Source organism: Scleropages formosus, chromosome 3 (genome assembly GCF_900964775.1).
Source record: "Scleropages formosus chromosome 3, fSclFor1.1, whole genome shotgun sequence".
NCBI classification, from domain to species: Eukaryota; Metazoa; Chordata; class Actinopteri; order Osteoglossiformes; family Osteoglossidae; genus Scleropages; species Scleropages formosus.
Window position 1 is genome coordinate 23,903,074 of NC_041808.1, and position 25,020 is coordinate 23,928,093.

The 25,020-nt window shown below is 40.3% G+C and overlaps 1 protein-coding gene across 6 annotated transcripts in view; it reads right to left on the reverse strand.

Moving 5' to 3' along the window:
• LOC108936703 (rho GTPase-activating protein 10-like) overlaps positions 1-22,844 on the reverse strand; it is a 36,179-nt gene extending 13,335 nt beyond the window's left edge. For 4 of the 6 annotated variants that reach the window (XM_018756223.2, XM_018756220.2, XM_018756224.2 and 1 more), the window contains exons 1-21: positions 22,344-22,844; positions 17,374-17,469; positions 17,208-17,269; positions 15,572-15,643; positions 15,345-15,446; positions 14,709-14,819; positions 14,078-14,182; positions 13,665-13,794; positions 13,453-13,559; positions 12,133-12,227; positions 11,477-11,558; positions 10,728-10,767; positions 10,381-10,449; positions 9,682-9,756; positions 9,334-9,421; positions 7,400-7,458; positions 5,576-5,681; positions 4,969-5,128; positions 3,562-3,700; positions 2,305-2,337; positions 2,010-2,169 (exon numbers count right to left, since the gene is read on the reverse strand). In XM_018756223.2, the coding sequence (XP_018611739.1) occupies positions 2,010-2,169; positions 2,305-2,337; positions 3,562-3,700; positions 4,969-5,128; positions 5,576-5,681; positions 7,400-7,458; positions 9,334-9,421; positions 9,682-9,756; positions 10,381-10,449; positions 10,728-10,767; positions 11,477-11,558; positions 12,133-12,227; positions 13,453-13,559; positions 13,665-13,794; positions 14,078-14,182; positions 14,709-14,819; positions 15,345-15,446; positions 15,572-15,643; positions 17,208-17,269; positions 17,374-17,469; positions 22,344-22,497 (2,045 nt within the window). In that variant the 5' untranslated portion in view covers positions 22,498-22,844. The remainder of the gene's footprint in view (positions 1-2,009; positions 2,170-2,304; positions 2,338-3,561; positions 3,701-4,968; positions 5,129-5,575; positions 5,682-7,399; positions 7,459-9,333; positions 9,422-9,681; positions 9,757-10,380; positions 10,450-10,727; positions 10,768-11,476; positions 11,559-12,132; positions 12,228-13,452; positions 13,560-13,664; positions 13,795-14,077; positions 14,183-14,708; positions 14,820-15,344; positions 15,447-15,571; positions 15,644-17,207; positions 17,270-17,373; positions 17,470-22,343) is intronic. The other 2 variants (XM_018756221.2, XM_018756225.2) reach the window with 2 other exon arrangements.
• Between the last annotated feature and the right edge of the window lie 2,176 nt (positions 22,845-25,020).

Below are 25,020 nucleotides of genomic sequence, written 5' to 3' on the forward strand. Positions count from 1 at the left end.
GACTATAGTTAGACCTGGTAATTATATAGTTAGAACCAATAATTATTTGGAGGAAAAAAGAATCCACTACAGTGCAACTGAAAAACTCCTTCTGCAGTTTTAAGAGATTCACTGTAGAATTACATAAATGCATATAGGAAACATACAATTAACCACATACTGAGTGCAACTACATATGTTCCTATCAGGACTCGAAAGGCACCGTTATAGAAGCCAGCTCAGGTGGCAAATCTTGAAAAATTGTATTTTAAACAAAATAAATTTTCAAAAATATATGCAGTATTTACGTATCAGATTTAAAGACCTAAAACCTCCAGAAATTTGAAATATGGAGTTTTAAGTAAAATATCTACACCTCTGCAAGGGCTCTGCAGAAAGGTGCACAGGGAGACAGGCAGACAAGTACTCATTTCCTAACATAGCACTGCTCAGTGTCACTAAGAGCCTACGCACCATTCCTTTGTTTTTTTGGAAATGTCATGTAACTATTGGCCTGTACAACATGAGTCTAACTACAGAAGTGAGGATCAAAGAACATGATACAGAATCATATGATCAACAAGCAAACTGGGTACTGTGACATATGAATGTTGACAAAGTGGTTTTAGACCAAGTCACTACTTATAGATGTGTCTACATCTATGTTGCTGTAATGCACTTTTGTTTACGCTGAGCTGTACACCACTTTGAAGAAAAGCATTTGCTCAACGAAAAAATGTAAATATCAACAACCAAGAAAGCTCAGTGTTTCAAACGGGACCACAGCAACACTCTGCCCTCCTGGTATCTGCAAGCTGCTCTGTGGGAGAGACAGACAGACCTCTGAATGTTCATGAACACTCCCATGTGATCCAAGTCCCCTGGCCTAGGTATGTGCAAACTGCTGTAACTAAAAAGCACAATGAAGAACTGCGGCCAGAGCTAGAACAGGATGTTGAAAAAAATTAGGGCAGAACTTAATACTTGCAATTGCTATCTGTTGGCAAATCAAATTGCGTGCAATTGTTGGCACATGATCTGAATTGTAAGCTAGCTCTGTTTATTAAAAATAAATACTTGTGAAAGTCTGTTATGACAAAGTTTATGATTCAAAAGTTCTTAAGCCTGTGACCCACTGCATATCCTCCTCTTTCAGTTCCTGCCTTACTTTCTCCATGGACCTCTAGAACTGCCAATCTACTGTAAAGAAGGCTTACTTCACCCTGGCTTGTACCTCCCACCTCTTGCTCCACCTCCTGGCCCCCGCGGCTGCTTCCTGGGTGACCTTGACAATTTGTTGAGTTCCCTTCCAGCACTTCACGGATCCACCTGGGTGACTAACTTGAATCTTCAGGACATTCATGGATCCAGCCTTTTTGTCACTCCGACAGTCCTTTGACCTGTCACAGTCCTCTGCCACTCGCAAGACCAGCGATCATCTCAAACTCATCTCTTGAACTTACAGGATAGATCCAACTAATTTTTGTTGCATAAATTCAGAATAAGTGCCTTGATCAAGGATATTAAAGCATGAGCAGAGACTGAAACCCTTTGAATATAAGGTGATGACTATCCACTATGCTAACCATTGGCCTTTAAGTGATAAAAGTCATACACCCCCTCACATACACAATGGAGAAAATGCTGAGAAATGATTTCACTATTATAGATTTGTTGCCAATTTGTTTTCTCTCTCAGCATACGTTACAGTTTAACACTTCACAAAAGCTACATATTTTCATGGACAAATACCAGACTGGTGCTGAAAAGTGCAGCATTGTTCAGATCTTCAGCTTTTTCCATCAGCGTGAAGAGTAGCTGCATTAGGAGAATGAAAACAGGGTGTACTGTGATAGCCAGAGACTGGATTGAAATGTTACCCTTATGTGGAAGCAATTACTGCAAGGAACCAAATTGAGGCTTTCACAGATTATCCATTACGTACCACAGTAAATGCGTGAGAATGCTGCCTGTTTAATAGTGAAGGGGGAGAGAAGAAATGACAGTAACGTAAGGTTACAAGGACCTACCCTGGGCGGTCCACAAGGCTCCCTTTCCTCCTGCTCACAGCTGGCATGGCCTCCTCCAAGGGAGATCCTGGGTTCGAAGTGGTGCTTCCAGAGCAATGGGGCGAGCTGGACTCTGTACTGGCTGGACAAACATTGTCCACGACCAAACTCGGGTACTCGGCTACCATCAGAAGAACAAAAAAAAAAAAAAAAGTCTATTTCATTCTTTTGTTATAGAATACAGCCTATGTTATTCTTTGGGAAAAGTGTGCGCACAACAGAATTGAAGGTGAGGATTATTCTAGAATGTACTCACCAATATCCTGTGACACTTCCTGTAAAGTGACCGCTGAAGGAGAACAGCCATACAACCAAATTCAGCAAGCACAACTCTGCCTGACATGCAGCTTTTTCCAGTTTTCATTTTCTCGACACATCAAAGTCAAAGCGAATATTTGATGTTCTAATAATAAGCTGACAACATTAAAAAGAGTTTGCTTATTTTGCTGTGTGAAGATATGAGATTGTTGGTTTTGGCCACGACCTTCTGCTCTAAACCTCCAGACAGGGAGGAAGTGCCATAAAACTGATTCAAAGAGACCAGACTCCAATAAACTTTCTGCTTTTTTTTTTTTATCAAAAAACAGGAACTTGCTGAGTTTTTCCTCACAGCTGTTTTCACATTTTCTTCAAATACGAAGTAACAGAGAAGATAAACACTTCATAAGTTTAAGCGAAAAGACTCCTGTCTGTAAAGTGAATCGGAGAGTTACATTGCTGCCCTGTACTGTAGTGGGGCTGATGCAGGACAGTGACAGACACACAACCTCTGAGGGGCACTGAAATTATGGTTTAGATTTTTTTGTATTTTATTTTTCCTCCAGCAATGTCCACCTGAAGCAGCAGGTGGTGGGGTGGTCAGAGTTGGTGCTTTCGAACAAGGAGGACCCAAGTTCAAATCCCACTTCCTGCTGTTATACTCTTGATCAAGGTACTGACCCTGAACTGGCACAGCAACAAAAAAAAGTATGCTGTATAAATGGGTGAATCACTGTAATTAATTTAGCAGTAAAATTCATACAGTTGCATCGCAAATTCCTACAAGGCTGAAATCTATAAAATACATCATTGATGCAGCAGGAGTTTTAGCAATTGTACAGTATCTCAATTCAAACTTTTTATTTTAAACCTTCATAAAAGTTAGCGTCTAACAGTTTTATCATTAACACCAACTTAACTGTCAGAAGTGATGGGGTTCAGCGTTATTTTTATTACATCCCATTAGGCCAAGGAAGTTTTTATGCTTTAAAAAAAAAAAATTGCCAAATGTCAACTGCCCGTGAAATGCTGGAGGAATAAAAGTAAAAGATATTCAGTTGACTGGATTTTGTTCCACTTCATAGTTTAGGGCTAACATGTCCGACAGCTTGTTGGCACTTTTAAAGACGAGGCCTGAATAGAGATCCTCGCCTGCTATCAAGGACTAATAAAATCTCCTCCTGGCTTGTTATTTCCCTCTCTGGGACTGGAATGCAAGTCACTGAGTGTGAATTGGCCACTTGCCGCTCCTCACCTGCTTTCACTTCCAACACCTGAGGGTTGTAGACTGCCAGGGGCCTGTTCTGCCGGCTGTGCCGCTTGGACTGCCTGGTGGAGGTCCTAAAAGCCGGCATGTCAGCTGAGGGTGACGCACTGGGGGAGTGGCCAAAAACCTGCAACCCCGGCATTAAAAGACCTGTTGTGAGACAGCCTGGAAGAACAGATTTTCCTTGGAGGCCATTCAAGGGCTCAGGTGGGGCCAGGATACATCCTGATGGGGCCAAGCCACAGAGCCACAAATTAACACTTCCTGTGAACACCGCACATCTACTCTGACACTGTGCAAACAAACAAGTCAAACTAGTTAAAACTGTTCAAAAGGGGGTATGTTAAAGCACACCAAGACAGGAAATGTGCTCAAATACAACTAATACTCAGACACTTAAAATATTTTCTATGGTTTTGAATGATGGCAAAAATGTCTTCTTTATAATTGTCCTAGAAAAAATACAGTTAGAACAGAACATTATATATGCTGTTCCCTGCTGCTTTATATTTATATATACGTGCACTGGAGGTATTTTGTGCCATATACTGGGTAGGGCTACTATTCCAAAACTACTCAGTAGATAAGTAAAAACTGAAAAAAAATTCTCTTTTTGATTACTTCTTTTTGCTGTTGCATGAATCATTTGCATTTTAGATTATTCTGAAAAAGCCACAGCCTTTGAGAGACACTGACACAAAAAGGAGTAACAATCAAATGACAAAAATCTATCAATGAATCAATCAATCATAATAATTATTGGAGCGTAGAAAGCATGGGGGAAGGAGAATTGTCACACTGGACAATTTGTGGCAGCAGCAGCTCCTCCTCATCCTTCAGATGGAACTCAATGCTAAACACTGTCAACTGAATATATCTAGAATCATCAGTCAGGAGATGTGGAGGAACAGCAGACAGGAGCTCATATAGTACCACCCTGATCCTCCTTGTAGATATGTATAAAAAGTGTTTTTCAAATTCTGTCAATACATTTTTCTTTCATTGAGAACTGACTCAGTGAACCACCTGAATTGCTCATGAAAGTTCGTACAGGATGTATGTCCAGATTTTTTTAAATAATGGAATGCAAACTGCACATGCACCACAAAAATTTATATTCCTTATAATCAATTTTGACAAAAATTAAGCTAAATCATAACATGTTCCCACAAGCTCATGTACAGTAGAATTAAAATTTGGCACTATCCGGGGTAAAAATATATCATGCAGATGAAGTAATGAATATGGTAATAGAGGACGCTGAACCCCAAAAGGTGTCCTCTACTGGCACAAACTAACTATACTGTCCCACTTGCTCGAACTAATGCTGCTCAAGTCTGAAGTCTTTTCTTTTTACCAGTTGTGATGGGCTCCTCCAGCCCGGCTGCTACCTGCCTTCTCATGCTGTTCGATGAGAATCTCCACCACAACGTTTTGAAACTTGAGCTCCATGATGGCGGCCACAGTCTCCTCCTGCGGCCTCATGAGCGTTGGTCCGAACACCACGCCCAGGTTGGCCACAGTCATCATGTTCTTCTTGCTGTTGGCTGCTACACTGTGGAAAAAACTGGATGGTCACTAATCACAAACAGAACGGACACACTGTCCAAAGTATTTCCAGTTTCCACCGTAAAACAAATCAGTGTTTACTTTGGACTGCAAGTCAACATGTTGCAAAATGCAAAATCATAAGTGGACCGACAGCAATCCGGAATTCTTTGGAATTCTTTTTCAAATGGATAACATTTGGAAAAAAGATCTGGTTCCAGGGCAGCAAGGAGTGCTTACACTGGTATTTTTTTATTTAAACTAATGATCTTGACAGTGTCGATAGCTTTCCAAAAGAAACACTCACATTACACAGCAAGCAACATTCCAGATCTATTGCTAAAAATAAATTTGTCATTCACACTTTTAGAAATGCATTTGCAATAGTGAGTGCATGTGCTGTGTGCAATGGGAGGCAATAAGATGATGATACTCTCGTCTTATACACACTCACTTGGCCAGGTGCCTCATGAGGAGGCCCAGCATCTCGCAGTTCTTCTCAGGGAGCTGGTGGACCAGGTGGTGGATCGCCTGCACCCGAGACTCTGGGCTACTGCTCTCTGTTCAAGAGAAGGAACCCATTTGGCATAATACATATTTCATAGGCCATATTTCTAAAATTCAAATGTGTGACGTGCATAAAGAGACAGTGGATCATTTCCTGCCAAGAGACCCCACGCTCAGTCTTTTTTTTTTTTTTTTTTTTTAAAAATACGCCAGCATTCCAGTGTTGTGGATGTGTATACACTGTCACTGCACAAGTAGACAGATAACCAAACTTGTGCACTCTTTCTCAAGAGACACACACACACAGAATATTGTCACCTTAGCTGCAAACAGGGGGAAAAAAAAAAAATCCTATAAAAGTTGGGGCTGCTGCTTTATACTATAGAGAGTAAAATATTAATAGATTAACATAAAAAAGCAATTTAAGTACTGCACATTATCTGGTCAAGTATGCTTACAGAATCTGACAGCATCCATTTAATGCATGTTTAATTCACCTTTACATGAAATACAAGAAAGGATCCAAAGAGAAAGAGCAGAGAATATATTTACAATTACATTTACATTTATTCATTTAGCAGACGCTTTTCTCCAAAGCGACGCACATCTCAGAGAAAGTGCAATTTGTGCATTACATTAGCAGAAAGAGCGACATAGTTGCAGACATGCGATTCTTAAGTAAACTTAGTTTGTTTCTTTCCACTCTATGCACTGATGTTCATCGCATGACACAAGATAGACTAATTCTGAACACCTTCCTACATTTTTCTTTTTTTAAGGTACACAAACATTTACATACAATACAGGAGTAGTGGCTATCTAAAGGCTTATCTGGGCATGATCATAAAATCACAGTGCATGAACATTTACACTACATGAGCTTGAGAGATCATGGGCAAAACTAGTCTAGAAAAGGTGAGTTTTCAAATCCTTCATGAATGTAGACAGTTTCAGCAGTTCTGAGAGGTGGAGGTCATTCCACCACAACGGAGCCAGAACCGAGAACCTCGGCGCTTTATCTTTCATACATGGGACCACCAAGCGAGCAGAAGCAGACAAGTGAAGGGGTCTGGTTGGGGTGTAGCGGTTGATAAAGTCTTGTAAATAGCTAGTAGTTCTATTGATGCACTTGTAGGCAATAACCAGAGTATTAAATATGATCTGGGCAGCTATGGGAAGCCAGTACAGAGAAACGAGTAGAGGCGATATATGGGAACGCTTTGGCAAGTCAAACAGAACGTTGCTTTGCGAGTTGTGTATCAGCTGCGTTTCAGCCAACTACATTTCAGCTGCAAATAAATTACTTCTGACATTATTTTGTGTACAACATGAAGTACCAATGAGCCAACTAAGTGCAGATGCTATATAGAAAAAAAAACTGCATGAAGCCAATCCAGAGCAGTACTAAACTACAGCACATACACAGAAAGCACATAATTCTCATGTAACCTGCCAGATATGTTATCCTGCAAGAGTAGATTGTTTTAAAAAAATAATAAAGTAGTACACATCAGTGACCACAGGACGTTCAAAAATGAAAATATAGCAATTATTTTCTCACTGACAAGATCAGACAAGAAAGGCCTTGACGGAACCCTAAATGCAATGGAAACGCCCACCACAGAATCTCAGAAACCTTTCCAGTCAAGGCTGCATTAACTTGGCGTAAAATTTCCAGATTGTGATAAATATTTGGTAATGGAAGGCATCAGATGCTTGTGTCTCACTGCCAGTGGAGGGTTGATGTATGAGCCAAGGAAGAGACGCTCACTTGCAGGGACAAGGAAGTCCTTGTACAGCTTGTGGGTCATGAGTGGTTCTGGAAGACTCCTGCAAACACATAAAATACCCGCAAGGTCACAAAACTAAATGAACTGAACTCAGTAAACACCTCTTAATGTTCCTGTTGCCAGGTTTTACCATCAGGGGTTGGGCTCCTCAGTGTCAACACACTGGCTCCTCATATAATGAGCTATCAAGTTACGAATTAGATACAAAATTTCAGTTTGTTCTTTTCCCTGAATTTTCTGCACTTATCTATTTTTAATATTTTTTCTGTAGCAGGGCAAAAGTGACCAGCATTTACACAGCCAGGCAATTAAATTCAAATTCATTTTAGATGTACAGTATCTATATTCAGAACTGAAACATAATTTCTAGAATGTTTTGCTCAAGTATTTTTAATTCTCAACTGCATTAAAAATACTTGAGCAAAACATTTTAGAAATTGCTTCCGTTCTGAATATAGATACTATACGTCTAAAATTTTTACAGAACCATACCTGTGAACAAATGGAGGGAGGCTTGTATTATTAAGCTTTCACTGATTAGGATTTAGAGGAAAAAGTGACTTGGGAGTTAAGCAAAATTACAAACTTACAGTTCTGTGTTTGTAAATTGAGTAGCCAGTGTACTAAATGTACAGCTACATATATTTAAACGGTTTCTTATATAGGTATATGAAAACAGAAGCATACATAACAGTACAGTTGCAGTGTTATAATGCAGGTGTTTAATATAAACAAGCTTTTTTTAATAAAAGCATAATATAAAGCAATTATGTAGTGAAACTGTCAACTGAAGGTATGAAGAGAAACCATTCATTACTATATAATCGTGTCACCATGTGACAGTTTATAAATTTAAAAATTGTTTTTTAAAAAAGCTATGGTGAAAATTCTTCATTTTCATGCTTAAGCTCAATTATATGTTGTGTTCTATACTTCATACTATTAGAGAACCTGAGAAATGAACATCATATAATGATTTTTAATCGTTATAAATGTACTCAAGTAATTCTCTTACTCCCAAATATTTCTTTAAAAAAAAAAAAAAACCTAAAGACCTTCCAAACTTTAAATTAACTTAAAACAAATTCCAGATTCCCCATTTAAAGCTGTACAGCTCAGTGGATAAATTTTTCATAGTTTAAATCCCTGGAGCTGATGAGTGTTGCACTAGAATGACATGGAAACATGGGTCATACCCAACCTCCAGATTCCCTGTTCAGACAAGCGTTTGAGAGTTTGTGAAATTACATGAATATTTTCGCAGACATGTGATATCATCAGAACACCCAATCCATCCAACACAAATACCTGTAAATGCTTTTTCCCCCCCTCCTAACTGTGGTGTACAATATACACTTTTGTGGTGAAGGATTAAACAAGACATTCATTGCATAATTCACCAAGTGCTACATCAATTTGGGGTACTCCATAATAAATGGAAGAAATGTTCATATATAGTTTGACTGCCTTTCTTCATTTCTCTCTTGTCCTGTTTCCAGCAGGAATGTTTGCAGTGGTACATACGTAACCTAATGGCCATGACAGGGCAGCATGGTGGCACAGCAGGTAATGCTGGTCCCTCCAAGCTCATAGGCTCCGGGTTCAGAATTGGGTTCAAAGCCATTCTCAGTTGGGAGTTTGCATATTCTTAACACGTGTTTGTATGGGTTTCCTCCAGGTGCTCTGGCTTCCTCCCAGTCCAAAAACATGTGATTCAGGGGAAATGGTGACTAAATTTCCTGTTGTGTGTATATGTTACACTGATATGTGGCATAGCTCAATTATTGTACGGAGTTTACTAGCGTATGTCTAAAATTTCAAGTTGCTTTCGACAAAGGCCTCAGCGAAATACTAGTTAATATCAGTAACACTAATAATTTCCTATCTATGCTACGCACTGAAGTATGAATCTTACCTGAGAAAGAGCTTTAATGCACTCGTTATTGTTTTGATGTCCCAATCCTCAGACGTAAACAAATCCACATCATTACAAGTTTTCTCATCTGAAAAATTAGGCATATCACATCTTACCACACTCTTTATAGAAGAGACTTTCAGTATGCCCATGCACTTACAATATGTTGAAATTTTATTAAAGTATACAACTATATTTTAAATCAGCATCTGATTGCTGATTACACATTATTTCAGATCCATAATTAGTGCTTGCTCCTTAAAAATAACTTGTATTTATAAGCAACTGAAAGATTAAAATCCCGAAGGAAGAATGTCTGATAAGCAGGAATAATGGGAGGTGTCTTACTGATCATCATGTTCAACAGCTTCTGAACTTTGGACGTGACACCTACAACTCTGTACAGCCCCACATCTTTGATACCTTAAAAAAGAGGGAGGGGAAAAAAAAAAAACCATCATACACACAAAATTTATATATAGACATGTTGTGGTATTGATTAATACTGTATGAAAAGATTATGAAAATCCACATCCAGGCCTTTATGTGAAAAAGAAACCCAGAAGTGTTTTTAGGGCCATCCAACTCTAGGTCACATGTGCCCCCTTGTGTTCAATTAGGGTAAAGCATCACCTCCACCCCTCAAAGTCAAGTGCTGTAAAAAATAAGAAGTGCAGTAAAGAACAGTATAGCCCTATTCAGTTCTGTGGTTTTGCGTTAGGATAAAACTCTCTCATACAATCCTAAACAAGTTCTAAATGAGAAAAAACATGAAACAAATTGATTTTTCATGGTAGTGTTATTTTTTCCTTCAATGTTCAATTGCATTGCAAGAGTCAACAGTAATTATTATATATTTATCCCACAAGTCTTTTAGTGACAGTCTTGTCTTTGCATTATATTGTTCTCTGAGGTGTATGCTGCTTTGAAGAAAAGCGTCTGCTAAATGAAAAAATGTAAATATGTCTACATAAATGCAATGGGTGTTAATGTTAAGAGCTAAAATGAGAAACAGATGAAGTTTGTGAAATCTTAGATTCTGACAACCTCTTTTTTCAATGGCATTGATACATTTCTTCACAAAAGAAAATCCCACTTCATCCAGCTGCGCATCAACTGCAAAGAGAAATCAATACGTATAATGAGACTCAGGACATGTTGTAAGAACACATGCTGCCACAGTCAGTGGAATCTGGATTTTCAAACTTTTTACTTTTGTCAAAGTACACTAGGCCTAACATGAGTACATCTCTGAAAATACTGTGAGGGAAAACAAGACTCAGCTTTGACATACAGAAAAAGAATGGAATATTAACTTACTAAGGGAGTATAAGAAATTGCTAACAATATCAGCTACATCACATTCAGTAAAAATAAAAACTAGCCGTGCTTACTTCCCCTTTCCTCCGAATAAGTCTTGCCAAGGTAAGACACCTAAAACAGAACAATATTAAGAGATTACCCATGTAAGTGAAATATTTAAATAATATTTGAGTAAAATATTTACACAATTTTGTCTTTAAAAAAAAATATTAATTTTTCATGTTTTGTTCATAAAGGCAAAAACAGACTGGGTCCTCAATTTACAAATACAACTGGGACCAGAAGCCTGTTCAAAACTTGATTTCTTTGTAAATCAACAACTACTGTACATAATCAGTGAAAGTATAGACATTCCTCAATGTCTTAGCTGGGTAGGTTGTATAAAAGGACTGGACATGAATGGTACCAAGCACTTATTACAGTTGGTTTGCAATATAGCAGCATCTGTTTTAGAACTTACTGACTGTACCATACAGATACAATAATTTTTAAAATAAATGTTCAATACCTTTAACTTTTTTTAAACTCAGATAAATTTAAACAATTTTAAAATTTTTTTTGTTTTCAATAAATCTCCAAAGATTCCTATTTAACGCCATCTGTTGGCCGATTCATGAAATAAACATGTGCAATGTCCATCATCTTGTGCCTTCTCGAAGATTTGAAACTCAAACATTCGTAACAAGAAGGTGCAATATAATACTGACATTATCTTTAGCTGCAAGTTGCTACAAGTGAAAACGAATGACAATGTGAAAAAAAATTAAGTGCCACCATTTTCATGCACACACTGACATAAAGATAAGGAGGTCCAGCTTACTGGCTCTTTGCCACCCATGGCCTGCATCCAGAACTTACGGTCCTCTTCTGAAAGGGCTTGGACTGTGAGGACCATGCCTGGTCTAGGAAAACACAACCATAGGAGAAGATCAGCAATATACCTTTTCAATGACACGCATAGAAACATCTCTTTCAGACTTACTTCTCATCTGATCTCCTGTGTACTCGGTAAATGTGTACTATATTACCTGTTCAATAATAAAATCTTTAAAAAAATTCCTACATAAAGCTATTCATAGAACTTATAAAGGCTGATACGGTAGTATGCGATAAATTGACTATACACAAGAACAGTGTCTGCATTCATATTTCTCCTGTTTGTGAATGCATTTCTCGTTTTTTTTTTTGCTGACAGACATCTCCCTTTGGAGAAAAGAGTCAGCAAAATGAATAAATGTAAATTTATATATCGTTTGTAATGGCCCATTTAAATAATGTTGCTGCACACTAACAAAGTTGCACATCACTGGGTTTTACAAATTGAAGCACAACTATTGTTTTGTTGCAAAAAAAAAAAAAAAAAAGGGGGGGGGGGGATAAGTTCAAAAGAAGTTCTTGCAATCAGTTCAATGCATAATGCTCATTTGACTCTGATGAGGCATATAAAGACAGGAGAGAGTGAATAAGTCATCTCACCGGTCTGTAATTTCAATATCGAGGCAGAATCTCCGGTCTAGAGCTTCAGTAGTCTTCCACGAGCAGGACTTCAAAATGACTGACTCAGTCTCGCCCTCAAAAAGAAAAAAAAACACTAATAAGAGGATGAAATATGTACAAACAACCTCGGTACACAGCTGGTACCACAACATGAAAATTAATAAACAGCTCAACAGCTAAGCTGAGAAGTAGTTCAAACAAAACTGGTCGGGGTGGGGGGATTTGGCCTAAACAGGAACTCATGCAAAAAGATAACACTGGCTCTTCAACTTACAAACATAACTAAAATCTGTTTCTTCTTTCATTAGGGACTCCTATTTATCCTCCAAGTCACCAAGAATAAAAGCTTAATAATAGCCATCCTTCAACTGATTCACAGGTTAGGTTCTGTTAAAGACAAAGACGTGCATCGATTTAAAAATGCTCTTTATATGAAATGTTAGTATAACAGCTCTTTTGATACCCAATTTTCAATTTACGGATGTGCAGTAGTGTAACATAGTTGTCCTATCTGCACCCAGATCTGTTTTTGTGTTAGGAATGTGAGAGCTTTAAGAGAGCGGTGCATTATGGAAACTGTATGAAATTCCACAGGAGGTCTGTCAACCATACTGATTAATTAAAGCACTGGGAATTACCCCAGAGTCATAAACGTGTAAATGTTTATCATTCTGAAATTATAGGGTGATGATCACATAGGTGTTTTACAGTGTTCTAGAGATTTTGTTTTGAGATTTTTGCATGGACTGGGAATGTATTATTTTGTCCCATTTAAAATAATGGGAAACAGGGCTTCAATATCCAAAATGGATATCTGCACTGTTTTCAGGAACAAATTAATTTTTTAAATTGAGGGATGTCTATAGCCACATTTAAATTAAGCGATTCAAAGTATTTTTATCTAATATTTAACTTTAAATTGCATTAAAATTAAACCGAATGTTAATTAAAAATCAAGATACAAGGTCTCTCCATACTTCTATACATTCACCACCGACAACTTGGGAACACTGGAACTGAGCTGAATTGAGGTGAACCTATTCTGTTTAGGTGCCCTTTACTAAAAACAAATAACATACAGCTCAGTTTCACTCTGCTTTGAACTCTCCGAAAAGTCGTAATTCAACTGTTTGCAACACAACAAGCCAGCGTAAAACAGAAGTACTCAGATACTTATTTCATAGCATGGACTACCTTAAATCCTTAGATTTTTTGTCTAAAGAATGGCTCACAAAATACACAACAAGCTTGCAGAGGCTCTGCAATGTACACTGATCAGAGTTTACAAGTCCTACTTACAATCTTTCCCCCAGACCTGTGATCGAATGTGACCATGTGCAGCAACTTCTGCTCTTTGACGTATGTGCAGTATCGTTTCACCCAGCTGGATCCAAAGGGTGGTGGCCCTGCAATACAACACGTTCCCTTTAGCACCCCGCAGAACTGCTAAGCTTGCACCGTATCCAAACTACACTCTGGCATGGGTTTGGACACTCAAACTGCCCGCTTACTTTTCTCCTGGACATAAAGGTAGCCCTCAATGCTGATGGGGCTCCTCTGCCTCTGCTCCTGTGGGGCTTCTTTGAACTTCCTCATCAGATCTTCCACCTCGGACCGGGTGCCCTCAAAGCGACTCCTAGTCTGAGAGCACACATATGGGAGGAGACCACCCTTTATAGCTGTAATTTCAAAGGTTAAACATGCTGCATAATCAGTGGGGAAGTAAACATCATTACATTAACTGGCAGCAATTATGTTTTGTCATATACAGGGTCACATGGAAGGAAGCATGAAATTACATACAGCCAGCCACCTAGTCTACAAGAATCACATATGTGGACAGTAACTGGTCATCATACATGCTGGACCTATTCATTTTTAGAAACTTGTACATGCAAACGCAAATTTGAAAGAGACAGCCTACATTCTGAATGTTGATCTGCAGAGCCCGTTTGTAATGGTCAAAGTCCTTGGCCAGCTCATATCCCTGGTGGTAGAAGGTGAAGACAGTCTGAAAAAATGCCAGCATCTGAAGACAGAGGCAGGGAACAGAGAGGATTCAGATACAGCAAAGGCAAATGGCAATACAACATTTGATATACCAGTAAGAAATCTCAATCTGTATTACCTATGTAACTCATCTTTACACTGGTACTGTGTTATTGTTAACTAGGGCTACCAGGAGGTGTTGAGGTAAGAGCTGCACTCGAAGGACCCAGGTTCAAATCTCACTTCCCGCTGTTGCACCCTTAATCAAGGTACTTTTACTGCATCATTTCAGTACAACTACCCTGCTGTATAAACAGGTAAACCAGTGTTAAATAGCTTAACACTAAGTCCCTTTGGGGAAAAGTGTCAGATAAAATGAATAACTAAAATAACTTTCAAACAAGCTCAGAGCTTCACCTATTTCTACAGCAGAGTATTTTACTGGAGCAGTTGAGGTTAACGATCACTCTTAGGGATAAAACGTGCTTATCCACTGTGCCACCTGTTGCATTATGTGCTTCTGCAGGCAGTGACGCGTGCACATCAGAAGGTGGATGCCCTCTCACCGGCTCCACACACTCAAACTTCTTCCTTTCCTGTATCTCCTGCAGCTTGCAAACATACTCCAAGGACTCCTCCTGGAAGCGCTCTCTCAGCCCCTCCACCTGAACATCTGCCTGCAGGAGGAACAGTTACCCAGAATGCAATTCAACATGTATTCCAGCACTCCTGTGCTGTACGACTCTGGGTGAGGATCACCTAATACTACTGAACTAAGACAAGAAGTTATTTCTGGACCAAAAGCAAAGATATGCTTTGAATATGAGCTGCCAAATACTGCTAAGCACCTTGTTCATTCACTCAACTTACATTTCAAATAAAATTTACCATGAAAATGGACACATTCCAAAATGGACTATGAAGAATGGAAAAAGATGTTTCCTGAGATTAAAGACTACAGAACCAGAAGAGTTGTTTGTTGTTTTTCTGAAGACAAATTGCACCAGAGGGGGAAAAACCATCACTCTCAAATAAATACTTCAGTGTGCTTCTTTAACATTTTCATAGTGCCATCCTTTTCAAAAAGGGGAAAAAACCTTAAGCCACAGCAGCCAGTCTTTCCAGCAAAGTATAACTTCCACTAACATAGTACAATTTATTTGGAGAGAAGTTTGCCTGCAAAATGAGTGTAATGGAAATACCTCCTGCAGCTGCTGGTCTTTTTTCTTTGCCGACATAGTTAGAAGTTTTTCCAGGGCGCTGTAGTACTTCTCAGTTTCCTTCTCATACTTCTTTCTTTCCTCCTACAGAAGCACACACAGGAGCCCAGGAAGAAGCATATGATGAGTAACTGCCCAGCACCACTGCAATGCAACACATGTGGATAATGGTTCCACTCTCCCTGAATGCAAATAACTGTGCGCCAAACCTTTGCTAAGCCCAGCTGCTCTTTACGGAACTTTTCCAGCGGTTTCAGGAGCGTCTCTGTGATGTTCCGCATCTAGTAAAGAGACAGCAGAAGCACAGTGTGGGAAGGAAGATCTTTGGCATTAACGAATAAAACAGAACCATAAATAAATTCTCTGATTTAGCTAGCTGCTTCTTTGCAATTTATATGAGGCGCAAACCTTTCACCAATGATGTAGTAGTCATGAGCCAAACAGGCAGACTTTACAACAGCATATGATAACCTCTTCTTAATTTTGCATTGATTTTCAAGGTTTTTATTACAGTTTGGAGAAATGCTTTCCTTTTATTTTTTTAATGCTTTGTACCAACATAGCAGGTTTGTTCACCACAAGCTGCAGGAGATGGGGAAAATGCACCAAAAATATGAGGATGCTCTGCAGTGACGGCTGCTGTTCAGATACATCCTGCATGGTGACTCAAAAAGCTTCTGCAGTCAAACTCACATTACGGTCATGCTCATTTCTACAGCTTAAATGTTTTGTCATTATCAGCAACTCAGCTGTCGTGACAAATTTCCAAAGCACTAATATAAACACACGTCTTTTGCTGTCTGATCAAAGCAGACTGCAGAATGTAAGTGCACCAGCACAGCAAAGCATCAGACAGCAACACAGGAATATGATGAGTGTGAGAGCTGATCTCAGCATGGAGAGCTGTCACACACCACTTGGAGCCACAAAGAGTGGGACACTGAGCTGTTCCACAGGCTGCAGCATGCCAAATAAGGCCTTGTAGATGAGCACGGGCTCTTACATAATGGAAAAGAGGCCCCTGTCATGTCAAAGATAATGAATTGTTAGGCATAAGTTGTCAAGCAGAGGCATGAAACGTGTACAGATGAGAGTCACGGTGGAGGAAGGACACACTGGTCTTAACTGGTCCACTTTATTTCAACCATCAATTAAGTGCATCATGCAGAGGAATCACATTTAATGAAATAAAGTTTACGATGTAAAAAGCAGATTCCACAGTATCTATATCTGACCCACAGGACTGTGGCTCTAGAGGCTCTGAAAGAGTGTGTTTGATGGCACTCCCTTTATAGCACCAAACCAAAGCTAGAAACATGTGTAAACACAAGAAAACTAAGTACAATTAACCACAGACATTAAAGAACTATAAAACACTGTAGTCAACAGCAAGGTTAACACCTACTTAAACCCAAAAAACAAAATACACTGAAGAAATAATCCGATACACTGACAGGAATGTAAATGTGCAAGATCTTATCAGCAGAGACTACTGAATTCCTTAAGCTTTCCTAAGGCGTCACCAAGGCAACCTCCCTGGTACATCGTTCTATGACTACAAAATTCTCCAAGCTGACTTTCATTTACCTCCATTTGCACTTAATCTTCACCTCACTATTATCGGATACTGTGTATAAATAATTGTTCAATTACAAAAATACTCTCCTCACTGTGGCCACTCATTACCCTAGCTGCATGAAGATATATGCAACAGAAAAACATTTTTGAATTTTACTATACATAAATGTGGTGCATGAACTTCCTTGCTTAGCTATGAGGATGTTATTTTACAAATGCCTGTAATTATAATTCACCTCTTTGCACAAAAATACTATAAGTGCTCACCATCAGTTCTCTTTGGTCTTCCAAGTTTTTGAGGAAAGCAGAAAATTCCTGCAAAGACTCATCTAAAATAAAGGGGAGGGGTGAATAAAGGCAGAATTACCAACACAAAAACAAAGTACAGTAAACACAAAATAAATGTGGAAGCTCAAGCAGCAGAAGGCTATACCAATGCACTTTTCATCATCGGTCTTGGCGTCCCCGATGTACTCAAACTGGAACTCTCCAAGACACTCGGCAAACCTCCGCTGGGCCAACCCCAGCTCTGAAAGGCAGTAATAAATCGAATGTCAAAAATGTTAAAGAATCGTGTCACCGTCTGCAATATCAATGAATCTGAGAATATCAACATTTGAAATGTGACAGAGAAGTAATGTGCTCCAAACTATTGCTTTAATGTTGCTGATCATACTGAAGTTCCCCCTGTTTCACATTTCAGGCAACAAGTAACACAGTATCATCGCAGCGCACCATGTTCTAGTGTGCTGCTTCAGGAACAGGAGCTTCAGGGAGGCTTCCAGGTAGCGTTTTACAAATGCCTTTCTGAAGCATTGTAATAAGAGTCGTTTACATGATCATTTAAATGTGAGCTTATTGGAGCCTTGAAAACTAATCCAAATGAGATATCAAAGTCCATGTGAATGAGCACCATGCAGAGAAAGTGAGAAAGCCAACCTGAACAGTGTGGTCTTATGAAATCCAGGTTTGGATTCCATAGCTAACTATGCGCTGAGTGAAATGGAAGTTGTGTGTGAAAACCCTATTCTGACAGTGGCTATTCATTAGTCTAACTTAAAAACGGAAAGTAAAACAAACATTTAACGTTAAAAAATGAAAACTAAATATTTGCACTTGCTTTTCATGAATTGAATTTCATCCGGTTTGAACAATCACTGGGCAACTGTTGCCAAGACAATGATGCCTTGTTTAGGTGAGTGTAAATGAATACAGGGTATGGACCAGGACCCTAACTTCTGCTGCTGCTACTGCATAAACCAAACACACATTAAGTATTCAACTTTGCTTAATCTTTAGCACAAATTGCATAATGCCTTACAATGCATACAAAGTATAAATATGTTTTTATACTCTATTAAAATAACTCATAATACATACATAACACAGTTAAGTAGTACAACCATAGCAAACATTTCAGGAATTTCTGCACGCTTATGTTATTTGAAGTACTATGAAGTGCTGGAAAGTTTTATGCAGGAGCTGTGCACTTATGATCTCCAAGCCTCATGCAGGTTTTGCCCATATTCAGTAACTCCTTCAGAGGGACTGCTTTCCTCTGCCAGTACACTTTTTTTTCCTGTCATACACACTTAAACAGCAAAGTAAATTGAACCAAAAGCATTCTGACTGTGCCAGAACAACAATCTCAGAAAATGGACATGTGCTGGCCTGAATGTGTCAAGAGTGTAATCTGGCTCAGTCCTTGTTACAAAAACTTGACTAGAAATCAGGCCCTGAAGAAAATGACAGTGATTCCCCTAGACACGCTGACAATCAGCCTGCAGAACAAGCTGTCTCTCTGCCAGCTGTTTCCACAGCAGGGTGCAGGAGAAGGTAATCCCTGGTTCAGAAAGTCCCCGAGCACAACGTCACACACGAATCAGGGAAATATCCCGTGTTTTTTCCTGCACAGCTATGTTATTCATTTAGCAGACGCCTTTCTCCAAAGCGACGTACATCTCATGGAAATAGCTACAGTGAGCCGTCACCACCCTCAGACACAAAGTTATATATGGAAAACACATTTTCTCCTGCATTAAAGCAAGTGTTAATACTGTATAAACAAATGGAACAAAATCTTTAAAATCAATTTTTTTTTTTTTTTTAAATGCTCAGAAAACAGTGTAAGGAACACCCAGTGAACAGGCATCAACACAAATCCATATTCCCCCAGTGTCATAGACACATACCACCACAAGCTGAACCAAGAGTTGAAAGAGCACCACTGATTCACACTATTCAACAACAATGGGACATAGAAAGAGAATAACTCAAACATTATGGCATTAAATGCACATTAAGAAAGACAGCTTTGATACTGATAGTAAGTGTACAAATAAACTGAAACTAACAGCCATACAGCTTTTGCAGGCCTCACTATAATCCACTGCAAGTCGTCATGCATTTCACAGTAAATAAAACTTCTGAAAAGTTTAGGGTTTGGAGCCAAACAGCGAGAAGACGACTTTTGTATTTAAACAGTGCTGGCAACTTTCTTTCCACGAATCTTTAAACACTTACACAAAGTGGAAGGTGACAAAGCTCAGGTCCTTGGGACTTGAGCCCTCCAGCCTCACGGAAGACAGGCTGTTTGTGCAACAGTTGCAGTGTTTGTGGCAGAACTTATGAGAAACTTGAACTTGGCGCTCAGAGATGGGCAGTTTGGCGGTGATGAAGGAATGGTATGAAACGGAACATCTTGTGAAAAATGGAAATAAGATATTTCCATACAAACTGCTCATTCCGCAATTTCTAACTGCCCATACATCAGAACCACAAACTCACATAAAGACCCGTGAAATTCCATTAGAAAGAAAGTCTTAAGTGGGCAGCAGGTAGCACAGTGGTTAGACCTGCAGCCTTGCACTCAAAGGAATCAAGTTTACATCCCATCTCCTGTTGTATTACTCTTTATCTAGTTACTGAGTATGACTGATACAGTACAAATTACCCTGTTTTATAAAAGGATAGATCAATGCAAGTAGCTTAATTTAAGTTACTTTGGAGAAAAGCATCAGATAAAGTTGAATTCTGACAAAGTTTTGGGAAAATAGTCTCTAGGCATTCATGTAATCATCTGAAAGAAAAACATTTGGGCCTAACTTACATATATGCACTACAAAAGCTGATGGTTGGATATGTCACTGGGTCAAGTCTGACTTGACCACTTACATCAAGGCAAGAGAGGAATGGGAGTGGTTTGGCAGTGCCTTCTTCCATGCATCTGTGGGGGGAGTGTAAACATGGGGACAAACATGCAAACCCCACATCCATCAAGCACTGACATAAAAGGCAGATGACAGACTGCAGCTTTTGAACAGTAAGAATGAAAGGCACCTGAATTGTAGCATTTAAACCGGAACTGATGCATAATCATGCAAAGTGTCACCTGCATAAACTGTCATTTAAAAATATTAACGCAATGAAGCGTACCCAAGTCAAGAGCCAACATTACACCCCCTTCAAACTGCGTATTCCCAACAAACCCAACAAAGCTCTTTTGTTAAAGAAATAATTGCAACTGTGACATTTCCCCTGTGAAATCTAAGCATCACCAAAAATACAATGCATATCTGAAGTATGTCTGATGTTAAACTAGCAGATTTTGAACATGGCCCAGCCAGAGCTGACCAAGGTTTATAAACATGCCAAAAAAGAAATACTAAATGGTGTGCTACACTGAAGCAGACCACTGTGTAACTAAACAAGTTCACAGAAACACAGATGACAATACATTATAAATCAGGAACATCTGAGTTAAGTGGACTGTGTTTTCATAGCTGTACCTGACACTCATAGTATGTAGCTTTAACATGTCTGTGATGCTACCTGGGCTCAGCTAGAGCCACACAAACCAGTGTGAAATTCACATCTATATACCATTTATCTTTCAATAGAGAATATGATGTTTGCCTTTCCAAACAGAGTACAGTCAAACTTTGATTCATACTTTGATTTCCAGACATTCACACCTTTGGAAGCACTAGGAAAACCACAGAGAGACTATAAGGCAGCCTTCATTTTTTTAACAGTATTAATCCTTAAGGCCTGGAAGTATGAAGGATGGCCTGTTGTGAGAGGACTCGAGTCCAATGACATGAGAAAGAAGAGCTGCCTGCATTTTATATGCACAATTACCTTTAAACATGCATCTTGGTTTTTGCTTCGGGCATTTCATTTAAAATTTCCACTGAAGTAAGAGTGGCATGAGCTGCCGCTGGGTGAAAGATTAATTTATATATCACCCTCAAATGCTACTCATAAAAGGAAGTAAGCAAACATTGAGTGCCTTGTACTTCCATACATACTCAAAGACAAAAACACTCAGTGGCCTAACAGGGACTTCAAAAAAAAAAAAAACCTTATGGCACAGCAGGGACTACTAAGGTACAAGACTATTACAAAGTGAAGACAAACGCATACAAAAATCACAATTGCAACATGTGCATCCTGGTCTCCATCCCTTGCTGCGTTTCAAAGAACAGCATTTCTCAGTTTGCTGGAAGCCAAGACTGTCCAGGAGGAATGGCCACGGTGCTGGAATTAAACTTACTGTCCTCCTTAACCCAGGAAAACACCAGCCATGTCAAAGTTGCACATTACTGAGCTGGGAGAACACTCCCAGGTTTCACATGAACCCGCAAAATCCGCACAACACGCATGCACCTCTGCTTTCTCCAGCAATGCCGCCAGATCAGCATGCCCCCGTCACTGTGCGTGTGTGTGACTCCAGACTTCCTCAGACCTGCGTGTTGCAACGATGACAGCTAGCCGGGGTTGTGCAATAGGCCCCAAGGGCCGCACCCCAGCATGGGCAGCTGGCAGTCACGTGGAGTCATCTGAGCCCAGTGCAAAAACAACAACCACTCACTGATGTTCCTCCATCACTAATCTAACTGCAGCAAGGGGGTAGCAACCCATCAGATCAGCGATGGGGGAATATGATATTATCAATAGTTTTCACAGGAGTTAAACACAGAGGAGTTTCACAGGAGTCAAACAAACATGATTGGGGAGGACACATTAGACTTGCCTGAAAATTGGGGTAAACCACGCCCTCCAGGTCCCGCTTTGCCAATCTAGCTATGCTATAAATGCCATTCTCTGTCACGTTCGGAACATAACCATAACTTGTCTTGTTATACCTGAATTATTACAACGTGTCTACAACTTCAGGCTGACCATGATTCGAACCAAACCAAACCTGGCGTGGTTGATATCTATTTTTTCTACATTACAGAAAATTACGCGAAGTCTAAGTTTGCCCAGGACCTGCGCGGTGCGATCTGTGCTCTCTGCCGCGCTTCGAGTTATTGTGCGTGTTTGTGGTCGTCCGTCGTCGTCGTTGTTGTTGTTCTTCAAGTGAAGTGTGCGAGACGTTGCTCGGCGCCGGGCCCTCACGTTTCGTGGCGCTGATGAGGTTCTTGCCGTCCTTCAGCAGCTCCTTGATGAAGCGGCTCGTCTTCTCCAGCTCGGCCTCGTGCGCGCGGACGCGCTCGCGGAACGACGGGCTGTCCAGGTAGCACTCGCTGAACTCCAGCGGGTATAATCCCATGGCTTCAGCTTAACACACACACACAGAGCACAAAGCTCCTGAACGGAACCAAAGCGTCCGAGAGGTGTCCGCCAATAGCGGGCGGCAGCGCGAAGAGATACACAGCAGATTGATTTGCGTCGTCGCGCGCTCCCGTAATGAAACCGTTTTCCTCAGCGGACTCGACGACGGTCCTCCGGCTGTGTGTTCCTCACAGTTAATATTTCCCCCCAGACTTAACTCTCATGTCCCTCCAGAAACTTCCTGACTGTAAAAGCAGTAAATGATCTGCCATAAGAAGCGCGAGCCTCTCCTGCTGTCCTGAGGCGCTTAAGGAGCGAAGTCCTGCTTCCCGCGCGAGGAGCTGATCCTCTTTCCCCCGCGCGCGGCCGGGGCGTGTTGGGGGAGGTCGCGCGCGCAGCTTCCAAAGCTGCGTTTGCTTCACGGAACCGCGTGTGGTTTCCGAACTGTGCTTCGCTTCTAAAAGCGTGCGCCGGTTCAACGACTGAACCTGCTTTCCTGAAATGAGCCCTGGCTTCCAAGCCTGCGCTCTTGGGCTCCAAAACTGTGCTCCGGCCCTCTTTCCAGAACTCGATACACCAAGTGCTCGCACGTCCCAGATAGCCGTCATTATTAGGCAGCAGGTTTTTAAAACCATGCAGTTCACGGAGCTCAAGATTTAACAAACGCACTCGGTTTCCAGGACTGTGCTGTTTTTACAGCTCTGCGTGCGTTCTATGGTCCACAGTTTCCAGAGCTCGGAATGTCTGCTTAGGAAGTTCTCTTTCAAGAGCTGCCTTTTGGCTTCTAGAACTGAACATGCCATGGTTTTGTGGACTCCCCTTTTCTCTCTCTGTGGCTTTCTGAGGTGGCCCTTCATTTGCAAAAACAGTTGAAGGTATCCGCTGCAGCTCACGGATTTCTGCTTGGTTTCCCGACCTGCGCACGCTTCGCAAAAGTCCTGTTTTCCAGAACAACGCACGTTAACTGTGAAACTAAAAAAGTCGGTGCTGTCGAGAAGGCCAGCTACCATGCTGCTCTACAGTAGAGTCTACTAAAGTTTGTCTTTATCGCTATTCGTGGACCAGACACTTTTCTCCGAAGCGACTTCCAATGAACACTTTGTAGTGTTATGAGCCCACGCACCTTATTACTTACTTATTATTACTTTCACTGATGTATGAATAAGTGACCCCTTGTAACACACTCTCTCTCTCTCTCTCTCTCTCTCTCTCTCTCTCTCTCTCACGCACTATGGGTGAGTTTAGAGTCGCCGATCCACCTGAACAGCATGTCTTTGGGAGGAAACCAGAGCACACCCACACAGACACTGGGAGAACATGCAAAGTCCGCACAGACTAAGCAGGGATCAAACCCGCGTCCCCTCACACCACCCAGGCGCTGTGAGACAGCAGTGTTACTCGCTGTGCTGCCCAGTCTGGAGATTAGTGTGGTATCTGATATTATGACAAATGGTTATGTTTATGTATTAGACCTCACCACTTTGCCCATACAAGCTGCACTTGCCAGATTTAAGCAAAACATTAAGTGAAGTTTGCAGCGAAGATTATTACCTGCGTGCTTTCATTCCAGTTATAAATATTGCACTGCATTTTGCCGTCCCCTCCCCCTCCGGCCTTACGCCCTGTGTTACCGGGTTGGCTCCGGTTCCCCGTGACCCCGTATGGGACAAGCGGTTCTGAAAATGTGTGTGTGTGTGTGTGTGTGTGTGTGTGTGTATTTTGACAATCTGTCCACAGCTGCATGTAATAAAATAAAACTTTAATGAAATACCTTCTCCTTTACAAATTGTTCTGCGTTTGATATGATACCGCAAACCAGTAGGTGTCCACGTTCCCTGTATCACCAAATGAATTACTGAGATAATGAAGTAACATACGGTCCAGAAATGTGACCGGCCAATATTGTAAAAACAAGTTAATGCTCTATGTTCATGTTCGATTTTAGGCAGTTAAACGTACATGGTACTTGTATCTATGACAATAAACTTGAACTTGAAAACATAATCCTTAAAATGAATCAGTGTGAGGGCAAGCAAATAAATTTAGATATAGATATCACTATGTTTATTTTGTATTCAGTCACTTAATAGAGAAAAATTCCTAAAAACCATAGTTTAAGTAAATATGAGAAAACTAATACGGCAAGACATTTTATCTTCATGAGGACTCTTTAAACATTTATTGTCAGCAATACTTCTCTGTTCCAGACTTGTCAGGAAATAAATAGTTGTTGAGCAGTTTTCACCTCTAGCTGATTAATTGACTTGAACAGGATTTATGCTGAAAGCCAATTAGTTCATTCATTATTAAACTCTCATACAGTACAAAAGGCTGTGCTTTACTCACCACACTGTGCATGCAGATACTATGTGTGCACAAAGTTGCTGTCTGCCATTTTGCACATTAATGAACTGTGTGTGCGGAAAAGCCAAGATTTGCAACTGCAAAAGCATCGGTTTTTACAGCAAAGCACATTTTTGTAAATGCAGCAATGCTAGTTCAAAGATGACAAATCTTAAGA